Raw genomic sequence first — 15,547 nt, forward strand, 5'->3', positions numbered from 1 at the left:
ATAGTAGATGAATCAAGTTTGATTGTGTTGAAAATTATTCAAATCTATTTATATTTTGTTTAAGTTTAATGAGATAGATATTAGTAGAAGGGCCATTTTGAATCATCATATCATTTTAAACTAATATTGAATCCTAATTTTGTGAATTGCATCGCGAATCGAATCGATCAAAATCCAACACTAAAGATAAACAATTTCAATAATGTGAAATAGTTTTAACATTGTGCTATAAGTCTTATATTACTGGATAATTATTTGAAATTTATTTTTAAGGCACATATTCACTTATTCTGATTTATAATTTACAATAAATTTTGATGAATACTTTTTTTCTCTTTCTATTATTTATTATATTTTAATGATGAAAGGAATTGTTAATAATAAAATATTAAATATATAGTAAAAATAAGACACATTAATGAAGATAAATTATTTAAACATTTCCTAAATTAATAGAACATAATATTTTATATTATATGTAAGAATTGAAGTCAATATGGTTAGACTTGCCATCTTTCCTTCCCGGCTGAGTATATTTTCCCTCTGAAGCTCGAATTAAAATGCTTAAAATTATTGTGACTTAATCTGGGACATTTAATGATCTGCATGGTATCGTACGGGCTGTACCAGTTGAAACTCAGAACACTGAAGTACAAGTTATAGTTAGTCCGTTTGATACTCCATATATAAGTTGCTAATTTTCTATTCTCAAAACCCCAAAAAAATCAATGGCATACAAGTAAATTCACTACCCCCAAAACCAAATATCCTAATTTATCCAACTTCAAAATAACCACTTGACTTTACCCTACATCCCCACCTTCTCCTTACTTCCTTCCCTCTGCACAAACCATCACAAATCCCTAAAAACCAAACCTGCAAACACACACGCACACACACTCATCATCACTCCAGATAAGAAATCTGATACATATTCACACAAATTGCCTATCTGCACTTATGTACATATACAAGCCTGAGAGGATCGAACATTCAAATAATTTATAGACAAGGAAGCTCAAGTTATTAAATAGAAAAAAGCACACACACTATCTCTGTAAATGCATCACAAGAAATCTGAGATTCATAGTTGGAAAGAAAGCAATTTCAATCCAAACCCAACTCACAAAGCCCTTACAATACAAATCCCAGAAGATAGTGATTATGATCCAGCCCAAGAAATCATTTTTCCAAATGAAATAAATATCAAGAAACCACTTATTTCAACTCCTCACAAAAGGCCCATTTTAATGTCTCAATCTCCTTCAAGTCTTTCTCTATCTCCACTTCATCATCACCATCATCATCATCATTTTTCTAGTAGTATAATCTCTCCAAAATCTAAAAATATTTTATCTTCTTGTTGTTCTTTTTCACTTCTTGAAACCCTTTTAGCTACAAAGACTATAGCTTTAAGACTTGCAAGACACTCTTGTTGTTCTCAATGTCTTCTTAAAGTTCCTTTGAGAATATCCCTTGTGTTTTTTTTCTTGCCTTCACTTTATTTCTTTTCTTCAAATCATTATTTTGCTTTCTTTCTTCATTTTCTGTTTGTAGTTGTGTTGTCAATTGTTCTTGTGGTTTTACTTAATGTTTATACGCATCGATTTCCGTGGATTCGAGTGCTTCTTGCTAGGTCTTTGCCAATAAAGTTGTCATCTTTAGGTTCAAGAACTCCACCTAAGATTAGCTCACCAGTTGTTTGGTCAATTGGGTCGAAACCCAAGTCGGAGAGAAGGCCAAATTCAGGTTCTTGGGTACAAGTTCATAAGAATGGGGATGTTTACGAGGGTGAATTTTATAAAGGGAAGTGTTCTGGAAGTGGGGTTTATTATTATAACATGAGTGGAAGGTATGAGGGTGATTGGATTGATGAGAAGTATGATGGATATGGCGTCGAAACGTGGGCAAAAGGGAGCCGCTATAGGGGGCAATATAGGCAGGGCTTGAGGCATGGATTTGGCGTTTATAGATTTTACACCGGGGATGTATATTCTGGGGAGTGGTGTAATGGGCAGAGCCATGGGTATGGAGCTCATACTTGTGAAGACGGGAGTCGATATGTTGGAGAATTTAAATGGGGCGTCAAACACGGATTAGGCAGTTACCATTTCAGGTAAAGATGAATTGGATCAAGATTTAATGAATGCTTATGTTCATTGCTATCTATTTTGTGTAATTGTTTCATTTTATTGTTGATTATTGCTTGTGCAATTGGCTATTCTTGGCTGCTTGCCTAATCTTATATAGGAAGGAACCCCCTTACCTTGGTTCTTTAATTTGAAACTTAATGAAAAAAGATGTTGGAATATTTTCAAAGCTCTCTCAACTCCTATTTTAAGAAAATCTACTCAGATTATCACATCGTGCAAGCCAACTTCTAGAAATATCAATTGTAAAAATATTGTAGTAGATCTTCAATAAAAAAAAAGTAGTTTTGATATCCCAAGCATGAATTCCATATATGTGCACACACGTGTCCCGTAAAAGCATCAACCATATTCCCGAATTTTTCTCCAATTGATATATTTCAAACCCGAATCGTTATAGTTTTCTAGTATGGTAGTTAGCTTTAAGAGAATACTTTACCACTTAAGATTTCATTATATTCTTAGCTCAATCTGGACTTGCATAAAACGCACACTTAACTGTATAAAGTTTTGCATCTTCTCTGATCATTAACTGATACTTATTTCTCAACTTGGATGATAAAACAATTAAACCTTGAGTGCTAGTACAAATATACTTGTGTTTCCGACAAACAGTGAGGAGGGATGAAAGTATTTTGGTGGAAGGGGTGTGGAGGAGATTCCAACTGCCTAGGAAGTGGCAAGAGCAATTAATCTACTCATGCTAGACTTAAATGTCATAAATCTTTCCGAGAACATGGCATTTAATAGTCTAAGGAATTAGAATTAGAGAGTGTTTTTCCTGTAGGGATGAGAGATGCTAAAATACAGACTATTGGGGTTAGTGAACCATGGTGTTTGGTGGTTTAGAGTGCTTTAGATATTAATTAATTTTTCCTGATAATTTCAGCATTATAGTTTATTTGTGTTGTATTCTTTTCAGAGAAGATGTTGTAGGATAGATATTTTATATGCTCTTATCATTTATATCGTCTCTCATCTTTTTATTACTATATCTTTGCACTGTTGGGGGTCTTTGTGGAAACAAGCTCTCCATCCTTTTAGGTAGAAGTAAGTCTGCGTACATTTGGGGAAATCTTTCCTTAAACCCTGCTCTGAGAGTGAGATGGGTATGTATGGTCTGTCTTGGGTGTATATGAGAGAAATTATTAGAGTTTATGCACTAGCTGTTCTCGATGCTTGCACTATTATAAATTATCATGCTCAGCCACCAAAAAACATTAGGATGCAAAGGGGTACTTGAGCAAATCCTAGAATACCTTATAAGCCATATCCAGACTACAGCATGTTGTCACCTGCTTACATAGTTCTGCTCCAATACTTATTTGAAACTAAACTTTTTCTTTTGTAGAGTGCTTACTTCTTGTGACGAACTACTAGCTCTTTTGCCAAAATTTATTTTCAAAATTCCCAGAAAGCTGAGCGTGCTCTGGCACATCCTCAACTTTCACGTACAGCCTTCTCTATAGGTTTCTTAGGCATTTATGTTGAAAGTTTTACATTTTCTAGAGGGATAATTAGAACAAAATAATTTTTTTATCATATAATCAAATTAATTGTACATCTTGGAAGAAGCATGTCCTTTGTTCTGCTCTAAGTATTTGTAGCTTTTATTCGTGTTTTTGTTTTAATTCTTTTGGTTTTAAAATATATGATGTTAAATTTTTTAACTTAATACTTCATTCCTAAATACAGAATACTAAAATTAGCTTTATAAAACTGACTAACATGTTTTTAAGGTTGACAAAAAATTAAAAAAGCACTTCTATAATAAATAGCTAGACCTCTTTTTTTTAAAAAAAATGATACTCAAATACTCTTTAATCATCATTTACTGGGCAATATAATACTTTTTGCACAGCGTACAATTACCATTCGAATAAATTTTATACTAATTTTCCAAAATTTAAGGGGGGGGGGGCGATTTGCTAATTGCTGTTTAGCCCCTCCCTGAGGTCATATCCTGGATGTTGGTGGTGGGGAAGCTTTTAGTATGTGGGTCATTCTATTATGACCATTTTGAAAGTTAGTTTTGGCGGAGAATCTACTGTTTTGTTACTACAGCTTAAAAGTTTAAAATTGATCCTTGTTAAATAGTTGTTCTAAATTTCAGTTCTGTAAATTTCAATTTCCTTGATAATTGTGCTGTGTATGCAGAAATGGGGACGTATACGCTGGAGAATATTTTGCAGACAAAATGCATGGCTTTGGAGTTTACAGTTTTGCACATGGACATCGATATGAAGGAGGCTGGCATGAAGGGAAAAAGCAAGGTCTTGGCTTGTACACTTTTAGAAATGGGGAGACTCAATCAGGTCACTGGGAAAATGGAGTTCTCAATGTTTCAAGCACTGCAGAATCTTCTCCTGGATCTCCCTTTACCGTGAGTGATTCCAGAGTTCTTAATGCAGTTAAGGTAATTATATTTTTATCCCGTGTGATATTTACTTTTTTACTATCCCGATGTCTCATTGTAAGTAAAGCAGGTGATTTTCTCTTGGCCAAATTCCACAACCCCCTTGCCCTTAAAGATAAAACATATGCAAAATTTATGTTCTATACACTTGTGTGCAACTTTATGCTTTCTCCATTTCGTGTTAGAATGTTTGTTTTCATTAGTGAAACTCAAAGTAGTTGAATAAGAAAAGAAATATATACAAAGTAGTAGAGTGATACTCTAAGAAAAAGAAGTTAACTGTTAATGAAGTTGGAGTTGTTGCTCTAAGATGTACTTCATTTTTCCTGGAACTTATGTATGGCCTCTGTTTTTCTATTCATACATCCTTGAATGTATTGGATGAGCCTGCTTGAAGTATTGCCTTAGGTTAATTCAGGTGACAACTTTGGTTCATGTTTGGGAAATCTGTAGTTAGTATTCTGTGAGATGTGCTTTAACTGCACATCTATTTCATTTAGCAACATGAGGTGATTTTGCAAGTTATTGAAGTGATTGAATGAGATTATTGTTTCAAACTTTCATTATCGTATTTTTACCTATTGGTTTGGTGTGTTTACTTCTTCAAAGCTCATGCAATCTGAGAAATGCTTAAACAGCACCTAATTTGAAGTCATGAGACTTGCTACTTATACTATCTGCTTTGGCTTTTACCATCAGGAAGCAAGAGTTGCTGCTGAGAAAGCAGCTACTGCAGCAAAGGTTGAGGAGAAGGTAAATAGAGCTGTTGCTGCAGCCAACAGAGCAGCCACTGCCGCAAGAGTAGCGGCTGTGAGGGCAGTTCAAAACCAAATGCACCCACAAAACCGCAATGAGGATAAAACAGTGCCAATCATAAAAGGAAACAATGATAGTAAAAAACAGAAATATGCTGTCTAATTTCTTGACCTATATTTACATGTTGACCTTTTCCTTTTCCAAACTTGTTCTGCGGACAAGGAAGCAGAGTGGCTTTAGATAAACCTTTTACTTTGTGGATGAAGAATTACTGATGCTGTAAGGTGCTTACTTGGAACCACAATCAGTGAGGCTGATTGAGGAGCAAGATTTTGTGCTTCCTTTTCTGGTATAGATTATCCATGTTAGTGGTCAAGGTCAATTCTGAAATGCCAGCACAATGTGCTTGAGAGTAGTGTAGGTTTTTTCTCTAACTTGTTAACCCTTCCTGTACGATCATATGTATATATTTGAACTATAATGGTATTTACTTTACTTGTACCACCTGGAACAAAAAAAGAGGTCATGTTTTGATCCTGAGATACTGTACTTTGTATAGACATTTGCCTATAAGAAGTCATGTTTTGCCTATGTTACATCGCTGCACGTTATATCTGACCTAGCATTCTGATATGTTTTAATTTACTGAAAATAAGATTCAGAGCTCAAAACAACAATTACTACCTGGAGAAATAGATATCACTGTATATTACTAGTTTATGATTACAAAATTGATAACTAGAATGAAAATGATAAATGAACTTTCGAGAGGTTAGTGCTCTCCTTAGAAAAACAAAAGAAATGACGGATAATACTCTTCATGCCCTAATCCCCTTCCCTCTTCCCCACTATATCCCCTTCTTGTGAAATTACATTTCTATCCTTCTATACCTGCTGAATGTTGTAAGCCTCTTGAAGTTGGGTTAGTCCATTACATTATCCCGCTCCCAAAGAACGACCTTGTCCTCAAGGTTGAACGCAGGAAATTGTGCTCCCAGTGTTTCCAAATCCTCCCAAGTAGCCTCAAATGGTGGTAAGTTCTTCCATTCAATCAACACCTGTTTCTTTGTCTCCAAGCTGTCCCGAATTTTCATAACAGCTAACAGCTTGGCAGGTTCCACTTTAAACTCCAGGTCAGCTGTGAGTTGTGAAGGGAAATTGGACGAAACAGGTGCTTTAACTGTGAAACATGAAAGACGGGGTGGATTCTTCTATGAATCGGTAGATTCAACTTATAGGCCAATCTCCCTATCTTTTGGATGGCCTCAAAAGGACCATAGAATTGGGCTGCTAGCTACTCAAAGGGCCTCCGAGCTAATGACTGTTGTCGATAAGGTTGCAGCCGAAAAAAAACATGCTCTACAATCTCCAAACTCACATCTCGACGCTTTAAGTCTGTTGCCTGCTTCACGATGTTCTGTGATTTGAGCAAAGTTAAATGCAATTCATCTAGTACGACATGCCTCTCATGTAACCATTCTTCTAGTGAATCAATAGAAGCATGCCCTCGACTAATCCGTAACACGTGAGGAAGCTCCCTGCCATAGACTATCTTAAAAGGGTTGAGTTTTGTTGACAAATGAGGGGCTGTGTTGTAAGAAAACTCAGCCCACACCATCCACTGTGCCCAAGATTTAGGTTTATCACCCACGAAGCACCTCAAATAAGTTTCCAACCCTTTATTAACAATTTCAGTTTGTCCGTCGGTTTGTGGGTGGTACGTCGTACTACGCCTTAGGTCAGTCCCGTGTAGTTTGAATAGCTCAGACCAAAAATGGCTAAGGAACTTTTTTCTATCTGATATTATTGATGCTGGGAACCCATGAAGTCGGACTATCTCTTGCATAAAAACCCCTGCCACCGTATTTGCATTGTAAGGGTGCTTTAAACCCAAGAAATGAGCATATTTTGACATTCGATCTACCACAACTAGTATAGAATTTATCCCTTTTGACATGGGTAATCCATCAATAAAGTCCATCAAAATTTTCTCCCACACCATTGTGGGTGTTATTCCCAAACAATCTATACAAGAATTACAGAGGGGGGGTGAATGTAATTCTGACTTCTTTTCAATTTCAAGAACAGTTCTTCTACAAATAAATAACTGTGTTTGATTTAGCAATGGTGCGGAATGAGAGTGGTGTAGAAATCAAACACAAAGTATTTAAATACAAGTACTTAAAAACTTTCTGGTGGATTGAATTTTTCCACCAGAGATATATACTAAGTAGATAACTCTGTGTTATAAAATTGTACACAGCTGCTTACAAGTTGAACTACAAGAACAGAGAAATTATTTACAGATTTTGCCTAATCTATTTCTCTGGTAATTGCTTATAACTTTGATAGATAGTTCTTCAAAGTTCTACTTGCTACCCTTGGTTTATATATCACCAAGTTACATGATAAAAAGACAAGTAAATAAGACAAAACATTTCTTAGCCTAATATCATGCTGCTTCACTTCTCTTTCCAGTATCTTTGAATATCTTTAGTTTATCATGAAAATGGAAATGCTTCTTTATTCTCTAAACCCTGCAAATAGGCTTGCCACATTCCATTTGCATACAATCAACGCATGTGACTGTCAAGTCACTATCAACTGCTCTTTTGAATTTGAACATCCGTTGAAACTTCATTGAATCATCCGTTGAAACTGTGGTTGATCATCTGTTGAAATTTTGACTGATCATCTGTTGAGACTATGTGGATCATCCGTTGAAGCTTTAGTTGAGCATCCGTTGAAACTTTGTGAATCATCCGTTGAGACTGTTTTCTTGGCAGTTAACTCCATTTCATTTATACAAGATTACAAGGCATCTGATATTTACAATTAACTAACCTATCTTGCATATCAATCTAGTAGTCAACATGACCTATACATTCTACAACATCTAGTTCACCAAGCCATTATAGTATGCAAGAATGTGCTACTAATCTTATTGTTACATAAGCTACTCTTTCAACGGATGTTGAAATGATCATCCGTTGAAAGCTACAATTTCACTTAAATCAAATCTACTTAGTATTTTATTCAAGTTATCATCAAGTAAACAACATATTCCTAACAATCTCCCCCAATTTATGTCTACTGGAATTGTAGCCATAAATTAAGAGAAATTTGATGATAACAAAACACTCTATGAATACAGAATGAAATAAAGTAGATAGAGTTTACAAGTGCTGTAATTTATTGAAAATTCTCACAAAGAAAGATTTGTAGAGTGTCTTACAGATCATTTTCAAGGTGATCCTCTAGACTGAGCAAATTTAGATCATTTCCTTGATTGTCTTGACTTCTTTCCCAGTTTCACATTATTTTCCTCAATCTGATTTTGGAGTTGCCTGTAAAATTCAGATTCATCCTCATTGTCTGATCCAGCTTCCCTTGCATCTCCATAAGAGTTTCATTTCTTGAAATCTTTAGCTGATCTTCCAATCTGAAGAATCTTCTGATGCCTTTTTCATCTTTAAACTCCATCATCCAGTATGGTCTCAAATGCACCCTATCTCCAGTGAAAGGAATTGTCAATACCCTTGGGAGTACATTTGGTCCTCTCCAGCTATTCCTAATCTCCTCAATCTTGTTTAGTACCATTTTCTTGGCAACTATATTGAATCCAAAGTTTTTCTTGATTGAGGAGAAGACTGTCACCAAAGTTGAATAGCCTTCATTGAGAATCCTGTGAAGAGGCCAAGTTAGCTCTTTTCCACCCTTATACCTGAAGACTAATCTCTCTGGAAGGTGCTTGTAGGCATCAATGACTCTAACTTCTTCTAGCTCATCCAGATAGAGATTTATGTCTGAAAATTCTTTGATGTCATAAATGTAGAGTTGATCTCCCTTGTTGACAGTAGGTTTAGATTTGGCCAAAGACTTGGATTGAAGTTTGACATGCTTGACTGTTTTGACTGCTCTTTTCTTTGTCTTTCTTGGTTAGAAAAAGATTGGAATATTTAGATCAGGAAGAGGCAAGTTGTCCCAATCTATAGGTTCATCTTTAGGAATATCAGGTTCACCATGAAAGTGATGTTAGGATCAACCTTGAATTCAACCTCCATCAATGTAGGTATGGCCGGTTGACTTGAAGTTGTAGATTGGGTTGGCAAGTAGTCTTCCTTATCTTCATTGAAATCAAGCTTCCTCTTTGCTGGGAGTTTGTACCTTATCTTCTTTGATTTTTTTATTTCCTCTTGCTTTTCTTCAATCAGGTTCTCAGATGTCACAGCAGGAAATGCAACTTCTGTGGTTGCAGGCATCTTGGCTAGGTTCTTGGATTCTAAAGCGACTTACTTTTGTTGTTTTTTGAGCCTCACCTTTTCTTCTTTCTTAGCCTCTACAAACTGTAGATGTCCAACCACTACACAGATTAGTTTTCCATTCCTGTAGATCTTAGCAATTTTGTTCTTTGACACTGTGTCTCTGGGATCTTTGGATAAGGCAATGGACCTTGCAAGCAACTTCTTTTCATCTGGCCTAGGGGTTTCATAGGATAGGTCCAGTGGATTTTTGTCTGAATTCTTTGGATAATTTCTTTTTGGCTGAAAAATCACACTGGCCTTTGAAGACTTGATTGATGAGGGTTGACCCATTTCCATGGTCCCTAAGCTCATTTCATTAGCTGAAATTTATCTCAATTGAGAGAAGTGAGAAAAGACCTTGTCTTGCTTCCCAATTGGACCAAACTTCTTCTTGATGTTTTCATCAAACTTCTTCCATTTTGCATCAAGCTCTTGCTTTAATGCTCTTACATCAAGCTATTTCAACTTGTCATTTGACTCCAACTTAGCTGCTGCTAGATTAATTAGATCAATGCTGTCAAGAGTTGGTGGCTTAGTGCAAGCAATTGCTGGCACAATCACTTTGCCAACTTGAATGTTGAGCACTTTCTCCCCCTCACTTGTTGACTCCCCCTGGCTAACTGGAATGATAGAGTCTTTCTCCCCCTTTTGTTAGCATCAAGTTGAGTGGAAGTTGAGGTTTGTGCAGCCACCAACTGTTGTAGCAGACTAGTCTGAGTTTCCTGATGTGCAAGTATTTTGGCCACTGATTTCTCCATATTTGTCAGTCTTGAATCCATGACCTCAACTTTCCTGTTTAAATCAGCTTCCTTTCTGAGCTTTTGAGCTATTTCTGTCATTATGGTGCTTGGAAGCCTAGCATCCAACCTTGCTACAAAGTCTTGCTTAATTTCACCAATTTTCTGTTTGATGGCATCCACATTCTGACTTTGTTGGAGGCCTTGGATTTTGTGCAATTGGAGAGATTCCAGGTGAGCTGTAAGTAGTCTTTTGGTGTTGGCTCTAGTGGAATCCTGAATTATTATTTGGGTGTCATGGATAAGCTTGAATAGTGTGGATTTGAGATGTGGATAAGAGCATTCCCTGTGCAGCATCCATGATGGAGTTTCTGCATCTTCCCCTATGCTCATGCTTTCTAATTCATCATCATCCTCACCATCATCCCCAAATGAATCTTCAGCATATTCAAAGTCATTACCAGCTGTGGAGGGCATGGCAGTTATAGCATCCTTTGCTCTTTGCATAGAAGCAGTTGTGTGCACCAAGTTCAATGTCCTTTCAGCCTTCTCATTGCCTTGTCCAGCCAGGATTTGATATGCTGGAACAGGATGAGTAAATGTCTCGGCATCCAAAGAGATAGAATCTATGACAGCTTGATATTCTTGCTGAAACAGTCTTTCTTTTTCTGCATCACTGACATTCATTGACTTACTAGAAATGGTTTCCATCTTTATTTCTCCTGTACCTGCTTTTCCTTCATGTTCTTTATGTTTTTGCATCAAGGGTTCCCCTTGGCTTCCCACCCTCACGCCCTCACCTTCACTACTAAGGTGGGACTCCACTCACTCATATTTGCCTATCTGGAAGAAATAGCTTGCATATTTTCACTATTTTCCTCTCCTTTTGCTTGAGAGCATGTAACGCCTGGAAAATTACGCTTGTATTATATCATATTAATGAAAAATTATGTGTTTAATATGGCATTTAATTGCATTTAAGTATAAGACCCTAATTGTTACGTGTTATGTGTATTCCGTAGTGTTCAAATATTTTTAAGGTATTTTACAGATATTTTATTTTGTGGTTAAAGCTTTCGTATCAAAATTTATACGACCCGAACTATGATTTTATAGCTGATATTTCAAATAAAATAATTGGCTTTATTTTTTATAGAACGGCTTGTACCATCACATTATTCTGAACATTTAAATATTTTATAAATTTTCTCGTTTTGCAAAAAATGACTTTTCCGGGCCCCATTGGGTGTTAAAACCCCAAAAAAATCACATTTTTATTTTTATAAAATTATAGGACTTTCATTTATACCATTTCTTTGTATTTTTGAATTATTCATAATTTTTGGGAAATTTTGGCATATATATTGTATATGTAAAATATTTAAAAATTAAATTTTAATACTCAAAAATTATAAAATTAGGGGCCAATTAATTTTAAAAGACGAATAATTAGGGCCTTAATTTTAATTAGGAGTATTATTTTACCTACTATAAATAGCCTAATTTTTATTTAATTTTTATTAATTAATTATCAAAAATCAAAAATTAATTAAAATTCTCTGAAATTCGGGTCGGGTATTCCAGGGTCGGGTAGAACAATCAAACCGTGATTTCAAGTTAATTTCTGCATCAAATCGTGTGATTCAAGTACCCAAATTGAATATTTTGATCTGTACTTTCTATTTTTACCATCAATTTCGTGTTTTAATTCGTGTATTTTGATTTTCGATTTCTAAGGTTTATGTTCGAATTGAGTCTTTTTATTATAGGGTTATTAGGATGATTTGATGATTGATATAACTTCATATGATCATTAACAGTTGATTCATGGTATTTAATTGAATAAACTATTCCTGGATAGTGATATTCGATTTCTAGGGTTTATGCCTAATTTTCAATTAATCGTGTTTGATTTTAGAGAAAGCTAAGGTTGTTTAGAGGATAGGGCTTTGATTATACATTTTATAAGTTTTGATTTGCACTATAGAACGTGAAGTTTCATGTACGATTCTGTGATTTTGATACTTGGCCGGAGTTTTGCTTGATTTCGCCGGAGTTGCAGATTACGGGATGTTTTTGGTTCGTTTTGGCTGGAGTTAGACTGCTAGGTTGATTTGGAACTGAAACCCTGTGAAAAACACACCAAATGGTGTTGTTTTTGGCCTGAAAAAGGGTTGCCGGAAGTACAACCGATCACCAGAGTCTGAAAAATTTCCGGCAAGTTCTTGGTGACATGGTTTGTTCTTCCAAACTCGATTTCAACCCGAATTTTAACCTGGTTTTGATCCATATTTGTTAGAGATTGATTTCTGACAAATATTTGTGGAAAAATTATTATTATTTTTGTTTTTATTAATTATAAATTCAGTTTTTATTTATTTTATAAATTGATTAATTAGTTATTTAATTTACTGATTTATATTATAAATAATTCTGAAATATTTTCTAAAAATCAGATTTATTTATTTTCTTATTTATTTATTTATTATTTATTAATTATTTAAAAATGATTACTTATTTTGTTAATTAATCAAATAATTTTCAATATATCATAATAAATTCATTTAAATTCCAAAAATTATGGAAAAATTATTTTTAATTCTGATTTTTTCTCAAATAATTGTTTAAAAATATTTTTAGGGTTCAATAATTAGTAATAATTATTTATATTGAATAATAAATTGATTTATCTGTAATTATCTGATAATAATTGAACCGTTTATCCGATTCGAGCGAAACGAAAGCCCTTTGACTCGGAATAATGATTTGTTTTCCTTAAAAATAACATTAAATCCTAATTTCTTTGAGAAACTAATTGACTTTAGATATTTATTTAATAATAAGCCTTATTACGTATAGGGACGAGTCCAATAAATTCCGAAAAATAGGAAACGAGTCAGATAATACTCAGTTAAGCGAATAGCGAGTCGATTTTGATTCTAAAAATTATTTTAAACCTAGAATGACTATGTAACTTATGTGCTTATGTGAATTATATGGTTAATCGAGTCTTATCTGCTAATAATTAATATACGAATCAATAATACGCGTATGGGTAGATGATAAGGGCTATGTGAAGTCGGTTTGAGACACGATTGAGATACGGGATGACTAAATAAGTCTATTTCTGTGATAGAAGCAAAGCCAACAAGATGAGTCGAGCCGGTGATAGATGACGGCGAAGTACTTGGAGTAGATCGCGTGAAAGGCAAGTTTTTCCCCTATTCTAATCTCAGAATAGTGAAACTACTTCAGATTCTTACCGCACTTGCACACTTTTGATTCCTGTTCACAAACAATGATATACAATTATTATTCCTTAGTTCATATTCCATTTCAATTCCTGATTTCTCCTAATTCGTTGAATCCTCTATTCATATTCCCATAGTTATACTCTTATACATATATATTGATATATTCAGTGTTAGAATATATCAAAGCATACTGATTGTTCCGGTTGCTCCTCTATGGACTAGATAGTGATGATTGGGATCAGGTTTATATTTGATCCTAAGGACCGAGACTTAACCGGATCCTTGAGATGAGCCGTGGAGCCTGGGTACCCGAATGGATCTATATATTGAGATATAGATCTGCACTATATCCTGGCTGATCAGCAGGATATATGTGCGAACTTGTGTCTAGTTTAGTTCGTTTGTTATTCGCTGATAGTGGCCTTCGTTATTTTCTGGCGAGGTTATGTATTTGCAGATATAACCAAATTACCGGTTCACTTAAATTACTATAGCACTGCTTATGTATTGCGGACTTGTTGAGCAACTTATGGCTCACCCCTTTTTTGTTGTTATTCACCTTATTGTTTTCAGTTAAGAAGGAAAATAAAACCTATCGGGACTCCTGTGGTAAAGAAACGAGTCAAGCCGCGGGACCCTCTCATACCAAAGGTGTTGATGCCAATCCAGGAAGAAAGCTTTGAGTTATCTGAGCAGGTGTAGTGTAGATAGTTAATTTATGTGTTTGAATAAATGAGAAAAGTAGTTTAAAACTGGTTAGATAATGGTTTGTAATAAAGAGAGTTTGTAAGATTTAAATTGAGTTTATAATAAAGTAATAAAGTAGATTGTGGTTCTTATTTTCATACTTCAACCTAAAAAAATCCTGGTTAGTGTTAAAGGAGTTTATATATATGTACATATATATGTTTAATTATTATTTAGGCTGTACATGTTTGGTGATTAGCTAGTAACCCCCAGACTTATACCCCGGGTCTGGAGGGCGTTATAGAGCCACTCAGCCTCTCACTCTGTTCACTCCCTTCCCTCAATCCTAGGATTGATTTTACAACCACTAAATCATCTGCACTTGTAACATTAGTTGAGAGTTGAAGTGGTGCAGTGATATTTAATGGATGAGGAATATTCGTCTAGGTAGTAGTTGAAAGTGTCAACAGATGATTGTTTTAAAGCACATCCGTCGAGATACAATCACTAGTCAACGGATGAACAATATCCGTTGAGATTGTAGAAATGACAGAATATGGAGTAGAGACTACCGAAGAATCTGTGGTGATTGATTTGAGATTTTGTACAGTATTCTCAGTAGAATCAGAAATAAATGGCAAGTGAGCCAACAAATCATCCAAAAGATGATGCTCACATACTGTAGATTTTGGCTTCTCCATGAGAGTTAAAGATGGAGAATCAGGAATTGATGTGTCAATCATGTCCACATCCACAGAATTTGTGGGTGAGTGTGGAGTGTGAGGTGCTTCTATAACTAAATATTTTGGTTGTAACTCCACATTTATTGGAGTCACATCAACCTGACTTTGAGAAGGTGCATGAACTGAGTTTTTGACCGCAGTTGGCACAGTGTGTGCACCCTGTGTATCCCCAAGGGTTTTTGATTTCTTCTTTCTAATATAAGTTTGGGGTGAGCTTGTATCCCTAACCCTTTTGGCCCGTGCTCTTGGTTGAGAGCTTATTTGAATAATAACATCCTTTTGGGAGGATGAAACTAGTAATGATCTTATATCCTTATTAAGCACCACAGTTTGTTGGGAAACTGTAGTGTGGCTAGGCTGGGATGCACTCACCTCTCCATCCTTATTCTTAGGGCTTCTTTGATGTTCACCCTGTCCCTCACCATACTCACTTCCCTTTACAATCCCCTCTTGGTTTCAGTGGATTTTACAACTAGCTTCTTTTGAGAGAAACTAGAGGG

The 15,547-nt window shown here is 35.3% G+C and overlaps 1 protein-coding gene across 1 annotated transcript; it reads left to right on the top strand.

Moving 5' to 3' along the window:
• Positions 1-749: 749 nt before the first annotated feature.
• LOC141697770 (uncharacterized) lies at positions 750-5,878 on the top strand. The gene is made up of 3 exons (XM_074502314.1): positions 750-2,116; positions 4,308-4,566; positions 5,266-5,878. The coding sequence occupies exons 1-3, from the start codon at positions 1,062-1,064 to the stop codon at positions 5,482-5,484; spliced, it is 1,533 nt and encodes a 510-aa protein (XP_074358415.1). The 5' UTR covers positions 750-1,061; the 3' UTR covers positions 5,485-5,878.
• The last annotated feature ends 9,669 nt before the right edge of the window (positions 5,879-15,547 follow it).

The sequence above is a fragment of the Apium graveolens genome, chromosome 11 (assembly GCF_009905375.1).
Source record: "Apium graveolens cultivar Ventura chromosome 11, ASM990537v1, whole genome shotgun sequence".
NCBI lineage: Eukaryota > Viridiplantae > Streptophyta > Magnoliopsida > Apiales > Apiaceae > Apium > Apium graveolens.